General features: G+C 42.4%; 1 protein-coding gene across 1 annotated transcript in view; it reads left to right on the top strand.

Annotated features, from left to right (window-relative positions):
- SAMD12 (sterile alpha motif domain containing 12) overlaps positions 1-24,557 on the top strand; it is a 176,035-nt gene extending 151,478 nt beyond the window's left edge. The window contains exon 5 of the mRNA XM_030226894.2: positions 15,650-24,557. Within this exon, the coding sequence (XP_030082754.1) occupies positions 15,650-15,672 (23 nt within the window). The 3' untranslated portion in view covers positions 15,673-24,557. The remainder of the gene's footprint in view (positions 1-15,649) is intronic.
- The last annotated feature ends 2,379 nt before the right edge of the window (positions 24,558-26,936 follow it).

Here is a 26,936-nt window from a genome sequence, read left to right as displayed (position 1 = left end):
GGGAGTCTTGGTCATTCCCAACAAAGTCAGTAATTCTGCTGCCATGCAGAGATGCAAGCACCAAGCAAGCTACTATCAGAAACCTCCAATTCAGGCAGACTGTTTTTCACCTTTGTAGTGGTTGTCATGGTCTTCAAAAGGCAAAAGTTCCCAAATGAATTCTGTCTCTCACAGTAACTCCTATAAAACATTTTTAGAGTGTACTATTACACATCAGTATGTAAGAATGGCACTGTGTTACTCAAAAAAAATCTGTTCCTTGTGTCTTCAGATCCATGCATTGAGCCTTGATTAACTGGAATAGTTTTGTTACTTTTTCCCCCCCTCAGCTCTGTAGATGCAGCACGGCTCACAGTTCATTTTCACAAGTGTTAACTGAGATTATGGTTGGACAGGTCAGGCCATTGGATTAGATGATCACTGTAGGTCCCCTTCAACTGAACTATGCTTTCAGTGAAAACCTTGCTCTTCTGCATCACTAAATCAAATTTTGAGGCTCCATCTCTCTGCAGGTATGTCCCAGATTTCTTGGTGTTTCCACTGTAGCCAGCAGTAAGAATCTCCTGAGAGCAATCAGGTTTAGTGCTGGGGACCAGAGGCAGGGCCTGGCTCTGCTCTGTGTAGACAGTCTGCAGACATAAATAGTTAGCAGCAGTAGGTGTCTAAAAATAGTTGAATGAATCTGGGCCACACTTTCATTTGCAAGACCTTTGCTGGTACAGCAGCCCAAAAATACCAAGTGTGGTAGGTAGACTTTGAGTTACATGTCTTACATAATATAAGTAACTAATGTTGTGTAATGGGGAACAGATATTTTAAACAATCACCTGCTGTGACCTTTAGTGGTGCTTCTGTCCTGGGCTTTGGTTTCAGAATTGATCCAGATCCCTACCACAGATTTTAAAGACCATTTGGAGAGATCCAGTTGAACTTTTGGCTGTCAGAACGCCTTAATTCAGCAGAAAAGGTTATCAAACTTCCCAGAAACCTCTTAGAGGCTGCTGCAAGTGTTTTGGAAGCATAGTGTTGTAATAGGGGGCAAAAACATGGTCTCAAAATAGTTTTTCAGGTTGGACCAGGTGAACTGGAGTTGTGTGAATACATTAGCCACTCAGTCCTGAGCTTATATCCTAGTCACTTGTCCTGCAGGCAGTCTGCTCTGGCAATAGGGGTCATCTTCTTTAAAGGTCATTGCAAATGATATCTTGGCATGGTGCTGTGGATGAGTTCTGGATTTGTGGAATGTAGGTATTTAGTCCTAATCATTTGTGGTTATTTTATATATATGTGATGATCAGTAGTTTGTAGGTGATATGAATGTGTGTGTGTGTGTGTGTATAGATATATGTATATGTATGTTTCTTGTGACATTTTAGCTAGAGATACTGTCGACATGTAGCCTGTCTAGATTCTAGACACAGAACCTGTATTTTGCATTTATTGTGCAAAAGTGTTTTTAAAGTGCTGTGCATGCTTCTGAGCACCTCATGCTGTCACAGCAGAGATGATGGCTGTCTAGTGATAGACACAGTGAACTCCTTTGTTCATGGGCAAATGAGTATGTGATTGTGCAGTTGGTTTGTAAAGCACACCTGGATGAACAGCACTTGATAGAAGCAAGATAATCACTGTTCATTAAAATTTGGTTTAAGGTCATGTACATATATAGACTTTCATTTCTGTGTATTCTACTCCAAATCAGTTTCATTAATGAAACTGAATAATTTGCTGTTAGCTGGCAATGTGTTTTCTGAGTAGCTAATTTTAAATATCAGGACTGTAACTGCAGTGCATATTTTTCCCACATAGTTTCTTTAGAAATGGCATATGCCCCATTTGTCTAATCTCTACATCTATGGTTACAAAATAGCCAGGTTACATAAAAACAACTAAATTACATATTTGCATATAATACTGCTGTGGCTCTGCAGAAGCCATTTTGGGCTGTTCAATGCTTACAGTTTCTTTCACTGAAAGGGCTTGTTATTTCACCAGCAGCACTACAGAGTTGTTCCAGTCTTTGCTTGGAAACATTTTTTTCATCATTCTACTCCAACTGCTGCAAACGAAGTAAATAATATTTAGTAAAATAAGTAATAAAATACAATAAACCAAAGTACTGCTAAAGTAGTTCTTTCTGCCATTTAAACCTATGGGATTTTTGTAAGTTGGATTTCAGAGTCTTTGGGCAGAAACCAGCCTTTATTTAAGTGTTTGAATAGCACAGTGGGACCCCAATTCATGGCTGTGCATTGACAAAGTAACTCTACTAAAAATAGTTTGCAGAGTTGGGCCCTCCAGTAGCAAAAGAAAAGTCAGAGAATGCATAATTTGAAGAAATGCTCTGGCTGTTGCCAGTGGGTCTGCTGTCCCTATTGTTATTTAAAACCAGAATTAGCTGTGCCTGTTATCTACAGCACAGTCTATCCATTTGCAGCCTGCTGGCTTCATTCTTTATTACCTTTCTAAATCTAGTTAAACATCTGTGTTCTTTGAGAGACCATGGCCAGTATTTGGGGAGACACAAGCCAGGACTCCACGTTCTGAAGACCCCGATTGCAGGGCTGGCTGAGAGGCTCTGCTGCTCCCCATGGCCCTTCCTCCCACTCCCTGCCAGGACTACTGGAGCCATGGTGGAGCTCTGAGGCAGTTCTGGGAAGTAAATTGTTTTAAAGCCTTGGTCTAGCTTTTCTGATGGCTTATTTCGCAGGTCCATTGTATTGTGCAGCAGCATTGGGCCAGCAGGAGGGCGGTGGAGGAAGGGGAGGAAAGACTGGAGAACTGTCTCTGCCATTGAGTGATCCATCACATGGAACTGTGCTCCCAGCATTGTGTGCATGCTGGAAGCACAGCCATGGTCTTCAGCCCGCAGGCTGAAAGCAAATCTCTTTCTTTGTTTTAAGGTGCAAAAAGAAAACTGGTTTAGCAGTGAACAGGATGACTCCCATCAGGCACCCCCAAGGAACACTGAATGTACACACTTTTAACAGCAGAGACACCAAAATGCCATGGGGAGTTTGCATAGGTAGGGGTATTCCCTGTCTTGGCATTGCATAAACCATGTTCTTTAGCATAAAAAGCTAGAATACACATAAAAATTATTTTTCTGGGAGAGAAGGGTAGCTATTGGATCACCTTTTTAAATACCAGATTCAGAAGTCTTAACCTCTTTACCAGCAATTTCACAGGTTATTTCCTGGTGAAATTCTTGAGACTGAATCAGAAGCAAAAAAGTTTTTTTTTAAAGCTTTTTTTTCTTTCTACATAAAGCAATTAGTATCTGCAAGAGGAAAATCTGGGGTGGATTTGTAGCAGTGGATTCAGAAGTGCTTACTGGAGTGGCCTGGTCTGTGTAATAGCAATGAGCAATAGTCATATGCAATGAAGAAATAAATACCTTTCATCTATGTCAGAAGATGTAATTTCCTGAGACATCAGAATGACTTTCTCATTTGGAATCTGGGCCCGGAGGTTAGACAAAAGTTCTTGTTGGCAGGCAGTGCCCAGTGATCACAGAGACTTCTCCCGGATGCTCCACTAAGGCCACAGATAGAGTAATCTCATGGGATTCTCTAACCAGAGAAAACTGGAAAAAACAGGGAGCCCTGAGCTGCAGCAGCATGTTGTAGTTACACCCTAGTGAGGTGAGATCATTTCTCTTTGTCATCTCAGAATGGAAAGCAGAAGCTGAATGATATGATGAATGTCATTAAGAAGTTGATATTTAACACATTTACAGCTCTCCCAGTTCCCGTACCCCTCTGGGCCAAACTACAGAATCCTCAAATCTGAGACTTTTCCAGAAAAAAACCTTTTATTAGTAGTGCAAACTGGCTGTTCCTGAGCTCTCACACTCTTTTTCTGATAAGTTTACGGTTCAGTTTTGCAGTCTCTGCAACATCACAGCTTCCTTTTTATATCCATTTAGGCATTTTATGTGTACAGTGTTTAAATAGTGGCTCTTCAGGAACCTAGGGCATGGATCCTCCCAGCTGGACTCTCAGCCAACCACTCCCAGCATCTATTTCTTCATGATTCACCCAGCCTTGTCCAGCCTTACTGGGGATGAGCACCAAATAAAAAATCCTTGGAGGGTGTGTTAGAGGTGATGGAGAAAACGTTAAAAAATGGTTTAGCAAAAGATGTTCTGGTTGTGTTTATTCTTGGGCGGTGTGTGATGGTGGCTGGGCTTGTGAAACAAATCTGTCAGTGTGGCTACCTGAGGCCACTGGAAGATGGCCATTCTCTCATGAATGCTGGGCACGTGTTGCTTGCTCCTCTCCACTGGCAGTGCAGTGCCCTGGGTTTGCCACGGGGCGAGGGCACACAGAGCATCTGTTCTGCTGCACATCTACTGTGTTCACAGAGGCATGCCCTTAATTACCCTAAAGAGACAAATGCATGATGCAGACTGAAAATTCCAGACATATGGACATGCCAGAAGTTTTGTGTCTCTTGTGGGTGAGGCTTTAGAAATGTCTTGAGGGGTTACCAAAACTTGTTGCTATCCCAGATCTGCTTTTGAATGATGTGTCAGCACTTGTTTAAGATAAATATTGAAAGACTTGTAGGCATCATCAGAGAAAATTTTCACAAGTAACTTGGAAATCAAAGTCTTGTTGACTTTAATAAGACTTTGGTGTGCAAATTACTTGGGGGTTTTTGAATATCTTGTCCATCTTCTTTCTAGCCAAAATCTGTTTTATGCTCCAGTGGCAGAAATCCTTCCTTCCCTTCTTCCTTCCTTGAAGCAAAAATTTAATTGGGAGGCTTACTATTCTGGCACTGAGGGAGAACTACCACAGCCCATTACATATTTTTCCCTGATTTTTGAGGCACGAAAATTTGTCTGCACATGAATTGTGATAAACTGTTTGGCCTGAGATAAAATGGTAGAACTTTTCCAGTTACAAGTGCTTACCAACCTAATTTCCTGCCACAGCTAAAATATGAAAGGTGTTTAACAAACAAGCCACTTTTTTTGTTTACTCAGTTTTTATTTAGCTATGTGAATTTCTTTTCATTTGTTCATATATTCCAAGTGGAAATGAAAAGAAATCAGTGGCAAATCAAAACAATTTGGCAGCATAGGCACAATAAATTATCTGGCTACAAAATGATACCAGTAGTTCTGAGTAAATAATTACTCTACAAAACTTTAGTACTTTGTGGATTTTTTGCAGGAAACATCTCATTATTTCAGTTGTGTGTATGATTTTTTAAGAAGATTATTTGGTGTGTAATTTCCTTGTCAAGTTCCAATATCCAAGGCCTCAAAGGAATTTAAGGCTCTTATCCCTCACCGGAATCTGTATTATTCTTGATATCAGTAGAAATGTAAGCATGAAACGTGCTAATCCTGAACATTGTGGTACCTACACTTCACATGCTAATTAGAAATTGTAGCAATCAAATTAGGCATAAAGTTGCAATTCCTGTCACCTCTTATTTGCCATTTAATTGGTGGATAACTACTCTGAGCTCATCATTCAGCTTTCTTGGTAATCAGAGAAGAGAGGAGCTGCCAAAGAATAGTTTATCCAATATGACAAGTGGGTAGGTGGGTCACTCTTGGAAGGGCCCTGTCTTTCTCCACTGCTTGTGGAAGAAGTCCAGATAGCAGTGTAGGCTGGTTGCCTGTCTAGGACAGGGGGAATGAGTTTGTTCAGCCACCACACAAGCTTCAGAGCCAACTGAGCTGGTGTTCTGCACAGCAAATTGCTTTTCATAGCTCAGCACAGGCAGGGATGGACTCTGCCATCCCAGTCCTGTCTGTGTTTTGTATTTTTCTGGGGTTCCAGTCTGCAATTATGCGTGGAAATACCCAGCTGGCTTTAATCAGACTATCTGCAGAAGTTAAAGTGAATCATCTCAGAAATCCACACAAGCTTTATTTATTTACATCTCTAACATTAAAGACAAACTTCCAGGTGGGAGAGAGATTTGCTGTATGTCTTTTTTTTTATGCCGTTCCAGTTTGTGCAGAACAATTACGTATTTATTTAACTAGATAGCAAAGGGAAGTCTAGTGATCTGTGATATGGCAGATAAGGCCTTTGCCTTAACCACTGAGATGCTGCTCTGCTGCATATTTTGCTTTCTTGCATCCATCAGTGCATACTGTTATGTTCTACAAGCAAAGAATCTGAATGAGGAATTAAAGTCTTTTTCCTGATAGAACATTTAACCCCAAGCCCTTATCTTTAAAGTGTAGCAGTGCCCTTCTGTCTGACTTCTAAAGGTCAATCTCTACATGGTATTGAATTATTTTCTTCCACCAAGCACATTGGTCCCATCCTTGATTTACACTGGGTACGCTCTGCTGCAGCACCTGAGAGCATGTCCCAGCCCTGGGTGCTGGATGCCCAGCCTGGCCAGTGATGGTGGCACATGAGGGTGAGGATGAGGAGTGATCATCTTCCTGGGCCTAGGCTTCCTTGGGAAGGCAGACAGGGCAATTTGGATAATTTCCAGCAGGTTCTGCAAACTGTCCCACAGGACATGGTTTGGGCAGAGGGAGAGATTACACAGCATTTTGCTTGGGATGGCAGCAGCCACACACAGCATCATCTCCACAGCATATGGTGTGGTCTGTCACCATTTGTATCCATTTCTGTGCAATCGTCTTTTCAGGAACATGTGCAGGATTCAAAAAGAGACAGAAGAATATGCAGGTGCTTTGGATAGCCTCCAAATTAAAATGAAAGGAAATGGGCAAATCAGAGTAAAGCACAACACGCAGCCAGTCAAATAATCCCTGTGCTGAAAAGGAACTCCCCAAAACCCTGAAAGAATGAATAGCTCATGCATTCTGAACACTGGCTTGCTTTGTTTTATACATGTCAGGTTTCCATGACTGACTTCTTTGCTTGGCTCTGTGGTCAGTACAGCCCACATAATTTCAGTACTTAGATTTCATGCATAACTTAAGAACTTCTTTGATGCAAACTGCCCATCCTTTGTTTATCAAGCCCTTCTGCCAAGGCAGCATTACTAGTATTTAGCATCTCCTTTGGGAATATGTCCAGATACAGTCTTAGTCATCACCTAGGGGACTCTTCAAATGTGGTAACTCATTTTGGTCACTGTAGTTCACTTTCCAGCTGTTTAGACAGAGACACGAAGCCCAAAGTGCAGAGGGAGAGCTCTCTCTGTTGCCTTGACACAACATCAGTCATGGGGTAGAAGAGAATCCCTGCCTTGGAGAGGACCTGCCCTCACTGCAGCTCTCCCTGAGCTTGGTCCTGCAGCTGGGAGGAGACCAGGTGCCTTCTATTCTATTTTATGCATGTTGCATATGCCTCAGTAGTGGCATATGCAACATGCTAATTGTTGTGTAGACCTTCCTGAGGATGTCTGGGAAGACTTGGTCACAATGAGATTGATGAGGCTAAAATAGCAGCTGCTTTTTCCTGTACAACCAGTGGTTGTGAAGGGCCATGATGGATTGTTAACACTGGTGGTCCAGTGACTTCACTTTCAGATGACAATCAGTAAAGTACAATTTTGAGACAAAATCAGACTTTGGGCCAGATTAGGAGAAGGCATCATTGGCATTCTGGAGTATGTATTCCAGAAGCTTCCTCAAACCTCCTTTCCTCTGGAGCCCCACATGGCTCTGACAGCCTGGAGCACTTGTTGCTGGAGACAGGAGCTGGACAGACAGCACCAGTGCAGCCTTGTAACTCTTTGTACTTAACTAGGAGTTGTAAAATAAGGCCATGTCTTCTCACTGAGGTATATTGAAATTCAGACCTTTTTTGGTGACATGTTTAGACACTGTGTCCATGAGAATAGCAATAGTTATTTTCCAGATGGAGGTTGGACATTGTGCATTAAATGAGGTGGTAGGGCACATGCTGAACTGTGAGAATAAAGCAAGTACCAAATGGTACCAAAATGCTCTTTGTCTGCATTCTGTCTGTTTGGTGCTCAGAGCAGTGCTAGGGTCCTGGAGAAAACAGCGATAACAGGATGTGATAATACAGGTAAAGGGTATAAATTGATTAATTCCTGCAAAAAGCTAAACAAATTTACTTGTTCAGCTAACTAAGAAGTGGGGACTGGTTTTGTAGGTTTCATGAGGCATTTTTTGTTGTTGTGTGGTAAATGTGTGTGTGCGTGTGTGCAGTCCTTTGGTGGTTTTAGTAGGTATAATTTCCCTTTTTGCTTGGTTAATCACAGAAAGGAAATTTTCATTTCAGGGAATCTCACAGTGAATATCTCCCTAAAGGTGGATAGTTTGTTCCACCTATTAATCCTGCATAAGCTCTGCAAAACCAGTGAGGGAGTTGTAGCTCCAGAAAGTTTCCAAACCCTTTTACTATAATACTTCCATTTTTCCAGTGAAATCTTTAGTTTCATCTGATTGTGTTTCTTAATGTATATTTCATTGAGAATCCTAAAGCAAGTAATAGGATGATATAGTGCACAGAATCATTCCCAGATGCTGCTGTATGCATCTGAGCAGGGTAGAAGGCTTGAAAGTGTGCTGCAGAATCTGCAGAATAAATGCAAATACAGGTTCCAGCTGGTAATCAGAGCAGCCACCAAACCACTGGGGACTGTGTGGTTAAGCACCTTACATGCATGCTGAAGTACCACTAAAGGCTATGTCTTCTTTGAGTTCACTGAGTCTGTGCAGTTCCTGGAGGTTCACTTTAGAGCCCAGTCTCTGGAGGTGAGAGCAATAGATATGCAAAGGCTCACAATGCAGTGCAAATGGCTGTACAGAGCCACAGCCTGGCAATGCCATTCATCTGTGACAGCCTTTGTCACTTCCTGCAGAGCACCCCAGAACAACTTGGGAGACCAAGCACTGATTACAGCCAGGCAGTGAGAGACATGCATGATAAGGCATAAAGTCAGCAATCTCATATGCATTTTCAGTTTCAGACAGCACCAGATAAGACTATTGGACTCCTTAGGCATCACATTCCTTTATATTGTTGCTTGCTATCATTTGAGTTTCTTGGGCAGAATGCTTCAGGACAGCCAGTTCACTGTTCACAGTGATGAGCAGGTGTGCAGTAGGTCAAGAGACTTCTTTGAAAGAACCCATAAGCATTAAGGAAGCAGTTGCATATAATTTTTCAAAATATTGTAACAGCTTGTTAGGTGAAGGATATCATCATAATCTGTTGAATGCAAGTGCTTTTCTGTTTTCTTTGAATGCTTGCAGCAGCAGCAGGTGGGTGGTGGGGTGTATGAAACATCTTGAGTTGAGATGAATGAACAACTTTGAAAGAAGTAAGAATCTCTCCTAGGATTTTTCCGGATTTTTGAATCAAACTTCTAAGCTTGGGAAATTTTCACAAGCTGGTTAGGCACAGGCATAGAAAGGACATAATTTCTTGGGACAGATTTTTGTTCTGAGGTTTTCAGATTACACTGTAAAGTCAATTTCAGAAGATGTAAAAGTCTTTTAAGATATTTTTCAAAACAAGGCTAGAGTGTGAGCTCAAGCACTTTAGAGAGTTGTCCACCAAGAATTCTAATTTTTGAAGGAAAGGGCAAAGAAAGAACCAAAATTCCTGCATAAATAATCTGTACACAGAATCAATGTGTGTCCTTATTTTGTTTAACCTAGTAAAGTTGCTGAGAGATTTGCTTTGGTAAGGAAGCTGGGCTTGTATGTGACTCATAAAGAGACTCTTGGCTAATCTGACTATTTGATGGCTTTGAATAGCTTAGCAAAACACATTTGGGACAACTACATTTTCAACCCATTCTGTGTGAACCAACTGTGTTCCACAGAGCAGCTGCAATAACCTCTGACTAATTGTCTTTTCAGAAGGTTACCTGCTGAGAGCATCTGCCACGACATCCATTCTCCCAGAAATGTTTCATCTCAGAAGTGCCTGATGCAGGCTGCAGAGCCCAGCATCACAGGCAAGAAGGGAGTTATCTCTTGAGACAGAACACAGAGGATAGGATTTGCCTGACCTTGCTGAATGTTCATCATCTGTCTTAAAACTCTGAGCATCCTGTCTAAACTGCTTTGGAAGGCACCCTGAAGCCTTCCTTGAGATGAGATGTGCTGTTGATCTGGACAGCACATGTGGGAGTGAGCCAGGATCCCACATACCCTCGAACTCGCCGTGCCCGTGCAGGCTGTGCCCAGCTGTGCTCCAGCTGCCCCCTCCAAGCCCTTGTCTGGGCCTGGGACACTCAGTGAGCAGTGCAGCAACACATAAATAACACCAAGGAGTTTATTGCTTGTAATGTCATTCTCTTCCCTAGATCTCATGCAGGAATATTTATTCAGGAGCATATTTATGGTGATGGTATCAACAGATATTAAAGCTCTATCCAGGAGGATTAAGAGTACCTGCTTATGGGAGCAAGTTGTCCAGAAGGGGAAAAAGAAACCTTGAATTTATCCTTGCAGAAATAGCAATTTATATGTCAGCTGCTGTTTAAGGACTCTGCTCTTGGAGTCTTGTGATGAAACATCAATGTCCCTGATCATTTCAACAAAAAATGTCGTGTTTCATGGTTGGGTTTTATAGTTAATGACAAATATGTCCTAACTGTCCCCTAAAAAGTAGGTGTGAAGGGAAGACAACATTTGATTCTACGTATTTTTGGCTTTTACAGTTATTTTGCATGGACTCATTAAAGAATATCAAATGCTTGGGATTAGGATTACTATGTTAGATGCTCTAGGTGTTGTGCTCACAGACCCACTTTTTCTGTCAAAGGTACTCCAAAATCAAAATCTTGGTTTCTTGCTTGGCAACCAAATTAAAAAAATCAAAGTAAGAAGATAATTCCTTCCTTTCCTCCTTGGTACTTTTCCACCATTTGACAATTGCATTTGACAACAATAAATTACCTTCAAGACTGTATCAGCTACTAATTTTTAGTAATGAGGGGAAAGTTAGGCAAGTCGGACTAAGACATGATTGGTTGGGAATCAAAACAAAATTGGCACTTTTATCAAAAAGCATCCACATGTCTGTATTCTCTCAGCTGCTGGGTGTTGCATTCAGTCCTTAGATTAATGTGCCACTGTTTAACACGGGCTGCCGGGCTGTGGCACTGTCTGCAGCCCTGAGACTTGACCTGCAGCCTGTGCTGGGATGAGAGGAGGGGTCAGGGGTGGATGGAGTGGGCTGGGGCGGTGCTTTGCCACCCACTGGCTGCTGGCTCCAGCTGGCTCCACACAGGCAATTGTTTGAGGTAACCTTGGATCTCTGGCACTGTTGACTCTGGTTATCAGCGACCTGTTACGTAAGGAGGATGTGCAGCAGTAGCTGCCTTTACCTGCAGGTTAAAAGAACCAGAACTGCTGTTCTCCACCCAGAGCAGGAATGGGATGGCTTTGTGATAGAGTCAAACCAAATGCAGGTACAACTTCATTGGTAAAGTACAGGGGTAAGTGGTTCGTGTCCCTGCCAAGGCCGCCCCATGGCGGCACTTCCCAGCCCCTGCCAGTTCTCCTTCCACCATGGTGACTGACTGGGATCAGCAGCTCCCCAAGAAGGAACTTTCTTTTTACATGAGCTGCCGTGAGCCTTACAGAGACACCTCCTTCTCCCACACCTCAGTGCTAATAATAACTCAATGCACAGTAAAGAAAAGGGTAAATCTATGAGTGGGCTGCCAGGCATTTTCTTTTATCAGTGTCCAAAACTCTTCAATGGTAATGGTATCTGTTGGGGGCCCCAGACTGGACACACACACCATCTGGAGTACTGTGTCCAGCTGTGGAGTGTGCAAGAAGGACATGGACCTGTTGGAATGAATTCAGAGGAGTCCAGAATCACTGAATTGATCATGGGGCTGAAACACCTTCCCATGAAGATGGGCTGAGCTGGGGCTGTTCAGCCTGGCGAAGAAGAGGCTCCAGAGAGACCTTATAGAACCTTGCATTACCTTAAAGGGGGCTACAGTGAGGCTAGAGGGGGACTTTCCACAATGGTGTGACAGAGCCTTACACTGAAAAGAGCAGGTTTAGATAAGGTTTTAGGAAGATGTTCTGTACTGTGAGGGGGGTGAGGCCCTGGCACAGGTTTCCCAGAAAAGCTGTGGATGCCCCATCCCTGGCAGCATCCAAGGCCAGGCTGAATGGGGCTCTGATTAACCTGGTCTAGTAGAAGGCTCCCTGCCCATGGCAGGGGAGTTGGAGCTAGATGATCTTCAAGGTCCCTCCCAAACCCAATAATTTGACAGTTATATGAACTCTAATTAGTTAATACTAAGATGCAACAAGTTTGCAGGAATGTACAGCATATTAAAATGTCCCAAGTGACATGAGACACATGAAGTGAGATACCTGTGTCCTTTCTAACACAGAAAAAATATTTCAAAATGAAATGAAATTAAGCTGAATGCAGTTTTTCACAGACTCCAAGGAATAGATGGTAGAAGGATGTTTGGAAATAGACATTTTTCATCATAATCCTGTGTTTGAAATGTGCTGACTTTAGAAATTTAGTATAAAATTAGTTCCAGAAGAGTAAACCTAGCAAAGATAATAGATGTTTGTTTTCTTTATCAGAATCCCTCAATTATGGAAATGTGGCAAAGAGGTAATACCTTTAGGTTGAGTTGAATTAACATGTGTTCAAAATGAATCTAAAATATGTCCCTTTCTCAGACAAAAATCACATAGCACAGATCCTCAAAAGCTGAAATACATCTCTGGCTTTGAAATGATAGTTGTTTTTCTGCATCAGCTTCTTGAAAATGTCATGTGAGATTAGATCTTTTCACTGTTCTGTTGGTAAGCATATACACCCCCTGCAAAGGGCTGTCTTTGTTTTCAGAGCTTACTGTCTCAGGCTGGGTTTTCAAAGGCAACTGCTCATTTGTGATACCTTTTATAAAGATCTTTACTTTCTGTAAACACTGGATATGAACTGTTACAAAACCAGGCTCCTTAGAGGAGCCTCCAGCTGGGCATGAAAAGTGATGCAGGTAATGAGGAAGAATAAGTGCTTCTAAAACCCTGTCCTCAAAAGTGAGAAGAAACAGGCTAGATGACCATTAAAGCCTGAGTTTGCTTGCTCTAAATGCAGAGCTTGACAGAGCTACTACTGTCTGCTTGCTCAGTGTTGCCAGTTGTATCCAGACCCTCTGCATGGCTCAAAGTGGTTGTGCTCCCTCTGTGGTGTGGATGGAGCTCAGGTTGGCATCAGTTGCATTTCTCCTCATTCAGGGTTTCTGTCTGAAGGGCCAGCTGGCTCATTTCAGACTTAAGTACAAGGACAAGCTAATGACTGAGACAATGGGGATGATTGGGGAATTTCAGCATGAGTGCAGTCCTGAGGCCTGACCTGATATAATTAGCCAGTTTGCCCATGTTATTTTAGTCCTCCAGCTCTGTGGCTAAGCAAGGTATTTTCCATTGCTTGGGAGAGCTTTTCAAATTTTCCTTTCTTTACAGCAGATGAGCTCAAAGAAAGAGAGACAGGTCTTTGTGAGACAGGCTTGTCTCCACTGATGCTACACAGATAGGAGACACCTTCTAATTCACCTGAAATTAAGTACTTTTGAGGTTAAGTACCTGTTTGCTGCTCTCCAATTTTAAAACCTCCCCCTAGATTTGCCCTTTGTCTTCAAAATTGCTTATGTCACCATTGGTTTCTTTTCTGTCTTGGGGGATGCAGTCAGTTATCTGTCTATACCAGCTGAAGGCTCAGAACCTTCCTGTATGTTCTTCCATGGTGTGAAACCAGTTGCTGCATCTTTCTCAGGCCACTACTGATGTGAGCATCTCATGTAGTAGAGGACAGTAGGTGGTGTTGGGAACATTGCCCTAGAGAACCTTGAGGATAAAAGCAAAGAAGCTATAAAAACCGAAATCAAGAGTAGCACTGTAATCAGGTAAATATGCCAACATAAGGAGGGAAATAATTGAGGAAACTGGTTTTTACTGTTTCTCTGTTTCATAGGGCATATTTACACTCAGGGGTCAGGTGCTCAGGGCAGGGAGTGGGTGATTTTTTTAGTCTTGTGCAATACCTACTGATTTATCATCCCATCCTTTCTCTGCTCAATCAGACCTTAATGTCCCTTGCTACAAGAGCTTGGGGTTGGTAGAGGCAAATATGGGTAAAGTGACAGCTTGGCAGAGCCAGTAAGCCCACACCCCACAGAGAAAAGCCTATCAGGAATGATTTTGAAGGAGTGAGAAGCAGGAATCCACTTCCAGCCTGAGTTTCTGCTGATGTGAGTGCTGCCTTGGCAGCATCAGTATCCTGTTAGCTTCACAGTTAGAAATCTGGCCCCAAAACCCCAACAATGCAGCTCTTCCCACACATACAGATACATGCATTCATGCACTAAGCAGGATGTCAGCTGGAAAGGGTGCAAAGCCCATCCTGATGAGTCCCATCCCAGCACTGCCGTGGTCAGAGATCTGGTCCATGAAACAGGTGATGAGTGAGGGCTGGGTGATAAACAAAGCTGCATCCTGAAACATTTTAGTGGTGTCCTTGGCAGTGCTGGGTTAACACTGACTCAGTGATCATAAAGATCTTTTCCAAGCTAAATGATTCTATGATTCCATGAAATAATACAGTGAGCTTGTCTCTGCATGGCTCCTCAGCCCCAGAAGCTTGAGCCTGTGATGGGTGTGCATTTATGTGCTACACACTGAATTAACAACTGAATGTGCTTCAGCGTGAGCAGTTCTGCCCAGGCACTCATCTCCTGTTTAGAAAGGCAGAACAAGGAGCACAAATCCACTTCAGAAAATGTACAAGCTTAAAAATACTTAGGTTGGAAGAAGCTTCAGGAGATGGTTCCAGTAAACTCTGCTCAAAGCAGGGCCACATCAGGTGGTGTGGGGACTCATCTGGTTGAGCTGCAGATATCTGTGTAGGTGGAGGTCCCACAGCCTGGTCAGGAACTTAGTCCAAAAGGTAACCACCCTCTCTTGGAAGATTTTTTTCCTTGCATCTAACTGGAATATCTCTTGTTGCTTCTTGTGTCCATTGCCTCTTGTCCTTTTGCTGTGCTTCTCAAAGAAAAGTTTGGGTGAAGGGGAGGAGAAGTTACAAGTAACCTCCACATTCCCTTCCTTGATGGTGTGATGGCACCTCTGTAGTTCTTTCAGGCACAGAATAGCAGCCCCCAGCACTGAGTGTGCTGAACTGCTTAGCAGGGGAAAGAGAAACTCTGCAACCTCCTCATCCTACGGGGTCTGAAGGGGGGAAGGATATGGGTGAGCTGTTTTCACACCTATGCACCAATGGCCAGTTCTTACCATCTTAGCCAGCAGAAAGGGTGCAGGAACATCAAATTCTACCTGCGCATTTGGCAGAGCCTTTCCAGCTTTTGGCTATCAAGCCCTCAGTAGTTAATGCAAATCCAACCAAACAGAAGAGCCCTGCTCTCTGGGACTCAGACTATAGGAAGAATAAGCAGTGCTTTCAATGAGGCAATAAAATTCAAGTAGGATTTGTTAAATCATGCAAATGATTGCTGGTCTGCACTTTATCTAAGGAATGGATTAAGAGTTTTTTGGTTGATGAGTAAAGTTGATTTTAAAAAGTTCTAGGGTCACAATATGTATTCTACAAGTACATTTACTAAGCTTAAACCTGGCTTTTTTCATTTTAGTTGAAATGCATTATAATTTCTTTGCTCTGTTCTATACTCACAGTCTGGTTTTGGATTTCTATTTTGTTTCTCACAGCCCCAGCAGAGAGCTCTCCATAAACATTTCCAGCCTCTAAAGCTGCTGTCCTGCCACTTGATATGAAAGTCAACTTTCCTTCATGAAAAAACCACAATAAATGGCGCTGCCAGAAGATGACCATGGAGGATTGAAGACAAACTTGAAGTAAAATCAGCCCACTCAGCTGATACATTCTGGGGAGACCTGGTTTGCTGTGGAGTAAATATGTGGTGCAAAATATCCAAAATATCTAATTTGTTGAAAATGGTCATTGACAGACCTTTAGCTGGAAAATTTCTTCCAGTCTTCATCACTGTGCATAACTTTTGAGTTCCCTTTAGGGGACTGTCTATGCCCTTCACTAGAAGTCCTGTTTTAGCATGGCAACTACTGGATTCTTTTATTATGTATGCAGATGGCATGATGTTTTAGGAAAAATTACAACAATTCTCCAATCTCAGTGGATATGTTCACAATATTACACCCTGATAGGAATGTAAACGTCTTGTATGTGTTAGTTTTGCAGTCTAATGGTATTCTGTTAAACAATATCAGCACTTCATATGTGCTTTTCTCACAGAACTAGCACAGTCCATATATGTATAATGGTCCTTTTTTAAAATACAGAGGATATGTTTCAGTGTTTGTGCTGAGACTGCATCCAAACTGAAGCCCAGTACTAGCATCCCTTCACTGATTCACAGTAGGTTGTGTAGATAGATTTGCACGTGGCAGAGCTGTGACTTCTTTTATCAAGACTTAGGGAAGAGCTGCCACAGAGGTAGCCAAGAACAGGGTAGTTTGAATGAGCTGTAGGACACTGTGTCTGCTCTCCCTCTCCCACCAAATATCAAAGGGTCCTGTTGTTGATGTGCCAGTGTGTTTTCTAACTCAGCAAGAGAGAGGCAAGGGAGAGCCTTTCTCAGACATGTATGTGACCCTGGGTTTGGTCTGCAATAAAACCAGAATAAACTGGAAGAATTCAGGTTCTTTATGCTGGCCACCACTTATGTTTTGGGCAGGGCTGGGAAATTGTAGTCCAAACCAAACTCTCTAAAAAGGTAAAGTGTAAGACTATACTTCTAAGGAGCAAGACACTCCCTTTGGAGAGGGCAGATTCCTTCATTAACTTTTTCCACTTTCTACTCAAAACAGTATTTTGGTAGGAACTGGGAATAAGCAAATGGTTCCAATAAGCCTTTCAATATACTGTAGCAGGCTCATGACTGTTGCATTCAATCTGAACGTTGTTCTTTGTTCAGTCTCTGAATGGCTGACCTCATCACTGGTTGTATCACAGCTGGCTGTGGTGCTGTTTCTTCCATGGGGACTCAGTGGAATTAGTGTCTGTCCCTTACATCAGGACCTTCTCAGCACACTCTTTGTAATGAACTGATGTCATCAACATACTGAGGGGGCTTACCTCTTTGTTCCTTCTTTCTTTAAAATCAAAGGTAGCTTTTTTGTGTACTTAAATACTGTCACTCTCTCCAGCCTGATAGAGTTGCTGTTAGCATTTATTCCAAGCTCTGTCTGAGACAATGCTGTGTGAAGATGCAGTGATGGAGAGAATGTGCAGTTAGAGTAAGTCACAGGCACCTTTCTGGAGGAAGCTCCTGTGTTACAATTCTGAAAAATTATTGTGCAGTTCATTGCTAGAGAATGGAAGGTCAACCACTGAGGGTGCCTGTACAACAAACAGATAATTATCTTCAGGGTTTAATTTTTTTTTAGATGTTTATGGGCTTAGGTTTCAGCTCTCCACCCATCTCAGATTCAGCATAGTGGATACTTCTATAGTACTCAGTGCAAAAGCAAAATATTTTTATGGTGACAAAGATTTTCAGAAGTTGCTAATGATTTTTAATGGTTTGGGTCTTTCCATGGATTCTCAAATGGAGCTCCCAAGAATTACACAGTAGTAAGCTTCTACGTTCTCTTTCTGAAAATCCTGGTCCCTAATTTCAAATTAATTGGTGTAAAAATTCTCCTTAAAACATAAGGATCTTTGCCAGTTGCAACATTTGCACTTTTTAGAGCTTTTCATAGGGTTGCAGGTTGGAATCTGATACCAATAGAGCCAGCCATGTGCATGGCACAGGTCCACTGTAAGCTTCAGCAAATTTTACAGCTCTTTCTGCTACAGGTTTTAAAAACGCACTCTGACAACTGACATTAATTTCATGTTAGTAAAGCAATTAAAACCAAAATACTTTGATTGATACGTTAAATTAAAAAGAGAATGCTATACTTCTACAGTAGGAGTTCTCTTATTTTACTACCCAGTGAAAAAATCCAGAATAATTTGAATGATAAAAGAAGAGTTTATCAGAGAATGTTATCTTTAAAGGGTGTGTGAGAAGAAGTTGCGTTAGGCAGAGAGCCACTAGAAGCTTTTTTTGTATCAATGTTAGTTTTGAACATCTTCCAGTGTATGGGCATGAATTTAGATGTGTGCACTTATCCTGTTAAAACAGTTTGTTTTAAAAGCTTCCCAGGATTTTAGCTATGGTGACCTAGAAAAGCAGTGTTATAGGCCCTGAGAAATGTGAAAATCAAGTCCAGACCCTTGAGTAGCCAGACTCGGAGAGACGTCTGCTGTAGGTGCCTATCGGACAAGCCTCCCCTGAAGCTGCTGTAGGCTCCATCCTGCAGCCAGCCTATGCATGTGGAGAACTGCAAGCATAGCTCCCCCGAGCCCCGTGACACTTCTCACATGTGTAACTGTCTGCCAGAGCCATAAGGAAATAACTGTACTTTTTGGCTTGTATTTAACTATTCATTGTGTTTGGATTTTTTTAATCACTGTTATTCTCCCAAAGTAGGCCATGCTTCCTCAGGGATATTTATGAAATTGTTCTACATCTCCTGAACAACTATCTGGATCCCAGCATATTCTTCTGAAAAATTTTTAATATAAATAAACATGTGGGAGAGGTTTTTGTTCTTATGAATGGGGGCAGGTACTGCATTCTCGGAAAGGCTGTTGAGTGCAGACAATCAAGTCTATTGCATTTTTTATGCTGAACACCTTATTAATACCAGACATATCTGCTTTTGCCTGGGTCGCAGGAACAGTTCAGGGGAAAGAATGCTTTATCTCTAGTCAATAAATCATTTATGTCAAGAGTGCCAAAGACCAAGTCAACATGAAAGGGATCAAATAAGTTATTCCGGCAAAGGAAGTGAATTTAAATATGCTCAGAGCCATTAGTTCGCTGCAAAAGAGTGGAAGACTAATGCTATTTTCATAAAGCAGCCATTATCAGCCTGTGGAGACAGATAAATTCATAAGGGCCGTGCTGCTGTTGCATTGGTCATCAGTTATTATCTCTGAGACAAGGCAGGGTTGTGACCAGGACCCTGTTCCTGTGCAGACCTGCAGCCTTCCTCCCAGCCCGGAGCCTCCCCTTGCTGCCACACTCCCCTGGTTTCTCTGTGCCCAGGTTCAGCATCAGACCCCTCCAGGAATCGCTGTCAGAACTCAGCCATTCCGAGTGCTTCCCACCATGAGACGGCCTCCACCAGATACCTGAAGGAATTGCTCACCCCAGAGAGCAAGCTGCAGCTGAGGTCATCCTTTGCCCTGTTTTGTTCCTTGGTTTTTTTCAGCTGGGTGGCTTTCTGTGCCTGAACACCGGCCATTTATTCTGTTCAGGGAAAGGCAGCCTTCTGGGAGGGGAGTTTGGAAAAGCTCCATGAGCTCTTTGGTTTTGCTTGTCCAGATGCATGGCAGTGCTGTACCAGTGAGTCCACCACCCCTCCCTGTCTCTTCCTTAGGGTATTGTCACTCAACTGCAGCTACAATGTCATTGAGGAAATGAAACCATTAAAAATTACAAAATTCTGGGTTTGCCCTGAATTTTCAGAAGACCCTGCCAGACCTCTATTGGCACTACTCCACTGCATGCTCCAGAGATGTGTTGATTAGTGCCAGCCAAGGAGCCAGCATTGAGGTGGCATTTTTTTGTGATCACTAAAATGAACCTCCCTCCACCTGCTACAAAGCCAAAAGATCTGCATTATTCAAAATGAAACAAAGTAAAACCCTGCATCTTTCCCACTGGTCCCCTTTATCAGTTACCATCTCTGCCATCAGAGTCTCCTTGAACAGCTCTGCTGCAGGACTGCAATTAACCCTGGTATGTCAATAAGATCTTAATTTAAAAAGAGAAGGTCCTTTGGTATAATTAAAATTGATGGGTGAGGGGAAAATATGACCAGCATTACCTGCAACCTCTCATAGTAAAATTCAGGAAAGTAATCTGGAGTGCAAAAAAACCCACCAACATAATTTATGGGTGATTAGGCAGGCTCATGAGGATAAATCAGCAAGTAAGGAAAGTAGATGCTTAATAAGGAAGCCAAAAATGTATGGGAAGTCAGTGGCAAATAGGTTAGGGCTGGCTACACCAAAGAGTTTACATATATCCTAATAAATACTGCCATAGCAAAGCTAAGTGTGATGTTAGACAGGCCGAGCACAGATTGCTCACACTACATTGGAAACCCAACAAACAGTCTTGTTTTGTATTTGAAAGCAGTGAAAGGAGAGAGTCAGATTACACATTAAAATGTAATTCCTCCTACTTCATCAGTAATTACAGGTAATATTAAGCAGTAACTACCCAAACATAACTTTAAATTTGTAGAACCATTAACTGAATCCAAAAGTGAAGGAAAATTTGCCTAGGACTCCTCAGAACCAGAAAGCATAAAGGAAGCTTCAAATGACATCAGACCCACAATAATTCAAAGAATTAGTGGTTTGATACAGAAAACTATTGAGTCATTAGCTTTCCTATGAGTCTTAGGCAAAATCGTGGAAAAGTTAATATGGCATAATCATTAGAGCAATTAAAAATTGATTAAATCCTCCATATTATTTTTATAGAACTGTATTGTGCCAAATAAGCTTGCTATTATTTTTGTGGCATCAAAGGATTGTTGAGAAAAGAAGCTCTGCTTGCATACTATACTTAGCCTCCTATAGAGCCTTTGATTCTGATAAAGAACAAAATAGCACAATGCAAAATCAATATCACCCATATTTAATGGATTAAAAATGGATTACAGGCTGATCATAAAAAATAGCTGTAAATATGAATTATCCTCACTGAGACTATTTCTAAAGAGCTCCTCCCAAGGTTTGCTCTATTTTCAATATACCCCCCAGGGAAAGAAAAAATTACTGTTGCCAACAGCCAGAGATGACAAAAACGGGGGCACAATAAATAATGATCTGAGCAGGTCAGTAGTGGAGAATAACCTGGAGGACAGAAAAGTTAAAAATCCAGGAGACATGGCAGCAAGTCCAATTTAGTAGCATGGGGAGTATGTCTGCAATAATAGAGTGGCTGTCATAAGAAGGTATCATAAATTATCTGTTCAGCATCAGCCCCAGAGATGCTCTTGCCAGCTGGGATGTTGGCCCTGGCCATAGTGATGCCATTCCATTTGCTTGGTCACTGTCAGTCTTTCAAAAAAGGTATCGACAACTTGGGAAGATTATTTTCAATAGTTCCCAGTGTCGTTCAAGGGCAGGAAAACAGGTCTTATTATAGTGTCAAACTAATGAAGCTCAAGCTATTAATTTATCAGAGGCAATTTGAGGAGGTGACTTGATCTCCGTCTGCAATCACAATCTTCTACCTAGGCAGGGAAGTACTGTCTGAAGGCAGGTAACTCTTCTGTTTAGAGGAAAAGGGAATGATGTGCTCTGCTGGTTGGAAACTGATTTCAGGCTAGAAATTAAGTGCAAATGCTCAACAGGGAGGATGATTACCAGTGGAGACAACTTACTCAGTTACCTGGTATGTTCTCCATCACATAAAGTCTTTAAAAGTATGCAGAGTATTTTTCTAAGTCAATAAGCTCTACCTCAAACTGAAATCCAGGCTCGGTGCAGCAATTACTGGATGAAGTTATTAGGCATGTGTTATGCAAGGATTAGACTAGATCATCAGATGTAAACTCCCGAATTAAAAATATTCTGAAGTTTCCAATATTGCAGGAAGGCAGGGCAATCTATATCCTTTTTTTTCCTCTCCCCCACCAAATGGTATTAATTTAAACAGCTTCTGTGGAAATCTGTGCATTTAGTATGAGCATCACTAGATCTGCTCACAGTTGTAAGGTTCTGCTGCACATAATTAAAGAAAGAGAACTGGACAAGAAAGGACAACAAAACGCATGGACATACCAAGAGTCTGTAGCCTTTCACTGATGGCAGCCTGGGACAAAATGCTGCATGCAAATGATGGGGCCATGTGGATGTGTAGTCAAAGCAAGGTGTAACAGCTGTGGGTTTGCCTCTGAAGGAGGTAGCATCTTACTAGAATCAAGAAACAGATTTTCATGCCTGCAACAACTGGCAGAGAAGCTGCAATGCTGATGGAGAGGGCGATTGTATCGCTGTGCAGCTGGGCATGGTACATAGGTTCCTTGCTTCAAAGACAGCAAACTTCTGCTCTCATGAGGAGCCCCATTGGAGCTGGTTAATTAAGCCCTGGAAGTGAAATTAAATCAGTGGGATTACCCAGAGAAATGACAGCTGCTCCCAGCAGTGGGCTTTTGCCAGATTGGGTCCTGTTACCGTTGGCTGGTTTGAATGTTGTACTTCAGAAATAAGCAAAGGAGTACTTGGTGTCTGATTCAGATCTCACAAAAGCACTGTTGATGTGCACAAGGCATGTGTGAACCACTGGAGTCATCTTCCATGTGCTTCATCAACTGTGGGGAAAGCACAATCTGGGATGTACAGTCTAAAGAGTAAAAAGTTCACTCAAACAAGGGAAACTATAAAAGCAATACTTACTGCAGATTGGTATTAGACACCTTGCAGCTCTGGAGGAGAGTGTTCTGTGACAGGCATGGCTGGGACCAGCTGGGCAGGGGCAAAGCTGGACTGGCACATGACTCTAACTTCTGCTTCTGCCAGCATTATCACAGCTCAGGCTCAGACCAGGCTCAGTATAAGAAGGAAATTAAAAGCTCCTTTCTGGTACTAATTCAAAATATATTTAAATTGTTTCTCAGAAAAAAAATAAATCTCTGTAGTTGTTACACCTCTAATCACATTCCTTCTATTAAGCATTTGCCTTGAATTTATCTATTTAATATCATGAGTCACCAAATTAAATAGCAAAACACAGGGGGTTTTTTATAGCAGAGAGATTGGTGTTGCAGCAAAACTGCACGTAAGCAATAAGAAGCTGTGCAGGGAAGGAAAAAAACTCAGATTGTCCCATTAGATGCTTAGGGGACTTGCTAAGTTGGTTGGATTTTTTTCAATATAGAGAGGGCAGCTTTACATCTCAGCAGAAGTTTTCCTTACTGAGCCAGGCTTTGGTCTCAAGAGCAGATAGATAAAGAAATGTTTGGAGTTCTTTTAGCACTTTGTCTGCTTCCCTTGTATGTAAGAGACTCCTTCTCTGCACTTCTGAGAAAGGTGGAAAAGAGATTGACAGGAAAAGCACAGAGGGACAGGAGCTTCCAGCCTCTGCAAAGCGTCTCAGCATGAGACTGGCGTCTCGTCCTTCTCCGCTGAATCCAACACCACTGACCAAGGGGAGGAATGGAGCCATGCTGGGTTAACCCACAGGCAGAGAGCCGTGATCTGTGCTGAGTAGCTCCTGCAGCCACAGCAGGAGACATTTCCTGGCAGGACTGGACAATCCCCTGGTGGTGGGAATGACCAGCGTTTCCCCAAAGGGGATGTGTCCTCTGAGGAGAAGACTTCTTTGCTTTGCACTGAGCTGCAGGGATGCTTGGCAAGGCTAAGATGTGTATTTTTAAATTTCTCACAGATATTGCAGAATCTGAAGGTGGCAGGACAGTACTTTTGGACATGCTGGGCTTTGGATTCAATTTCTTGTAGGGGCTGCAGCTACCTGGACCTGCCACGAAATTATTGTTTCTTTTTCACTGTCTGGGTTATGATGGGAGGAATGCCTGCCTGGCTCTGCACACCATAAACCAGCAAAGGGGGCTCTACATTTGGGTCCTCTGCTTTGGGGAGTTGAATTTAAGGTTGTTTGAACTTGACCTTGAGGAAAGCAGGCATCTGGAATTGCAGTTGCCCCTGAGTTGTCTCCAAAGGCGGCTTCCCAAAAAGGAGCCCATGGACAGAATCAGATACCAGGATGTGCTGGTGAATCCACATTGGCCACTGATGATGGACATGAGCTGCAGGGAGTGAGAGGGAGGTTGGGATCAAGGTCCTGGGAGATCTGGTCACCTGATGTAGGACAGCTGGATGCAGAAAGGCTGACTGCAAGCCCTTGGCCATGGTCAAAGCAGTCACTTGAAGCCAGCAAGTCGTGTCTGGTCCTGCTGCCTTTGGACTCAGTTCTGGTTCAGATTCACTAAGGAAATACTCTAAGCCAGTGATCTCCTTTTAATGTTAACTTGGTTGATAATCTAGGAAGATGCCAGCACTCTAATGCTTATAAAGTGACACACTGTTACTCCCAGTACATCTATGGCTGAACTTTTTAATGATGGAGCCAAATGAGGTGCCATGAGACAAAAGTGTGCCTTTTTGTTTGATGTACACTGCGTTTCCCCAGGCATCCAAGGTGTTCAGCTGCACAGCAGTGCTTTTTTCCCAGAACAAAACTTATCATGCAAACTAATTTTTAGTATACAAAGTGGCCATCACTTAATTCCAACTTACAGCTTTTATATTCAGTCTTTACTTCCTTCTGTTTTCAAAAATCAACAAAAATAAAGCCCGGGCGGGAGGGAGGAGTTCTTTTAAACAATAAAATTAAAACCAATATCAAGTTTTTGGTATCTTTGGGCATGATCTCTGGAAGCTTTGGGTATCTGCTTTATCATTTTGTATATTTGACAATTTTGTACTCTGCATTGTTTGACTTCATTTGTGCATGGCAATGTATTAAAACATGGAATTTTTATTATACAGTAAAAGTATTTTGTTTGATTTAAATAAGATCAAGCTTGATCCAGGTCATGAACAGGAGGGGAAAAAACCCCAGAGTTTTCTTGAGCAACAACTCTCACCTGACACTCTGAGTATTCTCATTCAAGTTGTTTCCAATACCTGAAGGTGGTCAGAGCTTTTTTGCCCACCCTCAAGTCTCCTTCCCCAGTGGCAGTCCCTGGGTCTGTGCAGTGAATTTCTGCACAGGTGCAGGGGTTGCCTGAATGCAGCACAACACAGCTGTTATCTGAGCAAAGGGCTCTGCTCTGCTGGGCAGGGCTTGGCTGTGAATCCAGAGCAGCTCTTCTGAATTTGCTTTAGTGCAGTGCAACAGTGAGCAGACACTGCACACAGTGAGGAAGAATTCTCCTTTCACTGCCCCTGTTTCCCAAGACTTGGGGAATGCCATTGTCAGCAGTGAAGCATCCTCTAAACCACAAAAGAAGCAGGTACTAGACTGTTCATGCTGCGAGGCATTTCACTTCCATCCCACCCGCCCCATTTATTCTCAGAATTTATGGCATGCAAGCAATTTAAAAGTCAATGGATTAGGTAGGTTTCACAAAAATGCTGAAATGATGAAATTCCAGCATGATATTATATTCTTCCATATATGTCTGTTTTTCTTTTCAGCCATAATTCTGAATATTCTCACATTTGTAAGGCAGATACTGATGACATGTTTTGGTCAAACACAAAACACTGGATTAATGCAAAATAGAACAAAATTTCATTGTGTAAGCTATAACTGACAAAGACAAGATATTTTGTCATCTAAAAAATCATAAATCATGTTTTTTATTTTAGCATCTCATGATGGGACTGCAATTTACTAAATTCTGTTTATATCTTTAAAAAGCTTTTTACTCCATAAACCTTGTCAGTGAGAAGACTGTGTCAGCAGGGAAAGCTCTGCTATTGAACAGATCTGTGCGCGTTACTTCTTGGGCTGAGGGAAATTAGAACAAGAAAGAGAAAGTTGCTGTGCCACATACCCTTTTCACCATCAGGGTCTCCCTAGGGGTTACAGTGGTGCCATATTATTACAACTCTGTGTGCTGCACACTGGGACTTTTTCCATTATAAACAATATGCCACCTAAACCAGATCTGCTTTATAATGAAACAGCAGCTGTCGTGATCATGAAATATTTCTCCCTGGTGACACAGAAAATATTAGTTGAAGCTGTAGGCAAGGCGTTTCCATTAGTGCCCATATGGGTTTAGCATTACAGATCTTGGGGATGGGGCAGCAGTTTCTTTTTGCACAGTTTGTCAGAAGCTCTCAATGGAGCAACCAATTGTACAGTTCATTTTTCCTGGTCATTTTCCTTCCAGTGACAATTGGTCCTTGATGAAACTTGCATGACCTTGTGTTATACCCATGTACATCCTGTGGATCCATCAAAGCTTACCTTACCCTGAGCATCTTTCAGGGGTTACAGGCCCAAGTTGTACTGCTTGGAATGATGCCTTAAGTTTTAGCTTAGGACCCATTTAGCTCAGTGCCCTGTCCCTGTCCAAAAACTGTATTCTTGAACTAAGATTGTGTCAGCTGAGCAGATCTGTGCTCATTTGAGTAAGGGCTTCATGTGAGCACATATCCTGAGTCCATAGTGAAGTCCAGAGAATGAAATCCAACCCTAGAAACACACAGGATATTCCCAGTCCCACTGTTTACCTGTTGCTTGTGAAAGGACAAAAGGCCACGTTCTCTCACATCGACTCTTTGTGTCCCATCTCCTTACTGTAGAACTGGAACTGCATTTACCTGTCACTGCTAAACCTTGAAAGTCAACAGAGGAGCTGCAAGTCTTCCAAGAAGACTCTCTTAGCAGTTGGATTCTTTGGAACAGGCTGGGAACTGTGGTACAAAAGAAACCCCTTATGTGGGAGACAAGAAGATGCCATCCACAGCCCCTGCTTCTCCCATGTCGCCTCTCCCTGCCCCCAGGTGCTGATCTGTGTGTGCAGTGACACTTTCACGGGTGAGGTGTCACATTGTCCTACTCTTGGCATGTCTGAGGTCTGCTCCTCTTTTATGCACTCCTTTGTCTCATTCATGTCGCTGCCTTGTCATTGCCTTCTTGCTTTTCTGCACCTGATGTGATTTCTTGCCTTCTACTGTTATTAGCATCACATGGGAAGTACACTGAATTATTGCATGTGAGAAACACACTGTCAAAAAGAAGAGTATTCCTTTTAAAGAATGGCACCAAGGCCTTGGCCTTGGGAGGAGATAGAGCAGAGAACAAATTGCTACAGGGGTTTTTTAGGGAGACTCGGGGATTAACCTCATCTCTATGTCAGTGATGGAACAACAGGCTAAAATAACAGCAAGGATGCACACTGGACACTT

The sequence above is a fragment of the Serinus canaria genome, chromosome 2 (assembly GCF_022539315.1).
Source record: "Serinus canaria isolate serCan28SL12 chromosome 2, serCan2020, whole genome shotgun sequence".
In the NCBI taxonomy this organism is placed as follows: Eukaryota; Metazoa; Chordata; class Aves; order Passeriformes; family Fringillidae; genus Serinus; species Serinus canaria.
The sequence above is the reverse complement of the archived record's forward strand: the minus strand, read 5'-3'. Positions and strand labels throughout refer to the sequence as shown.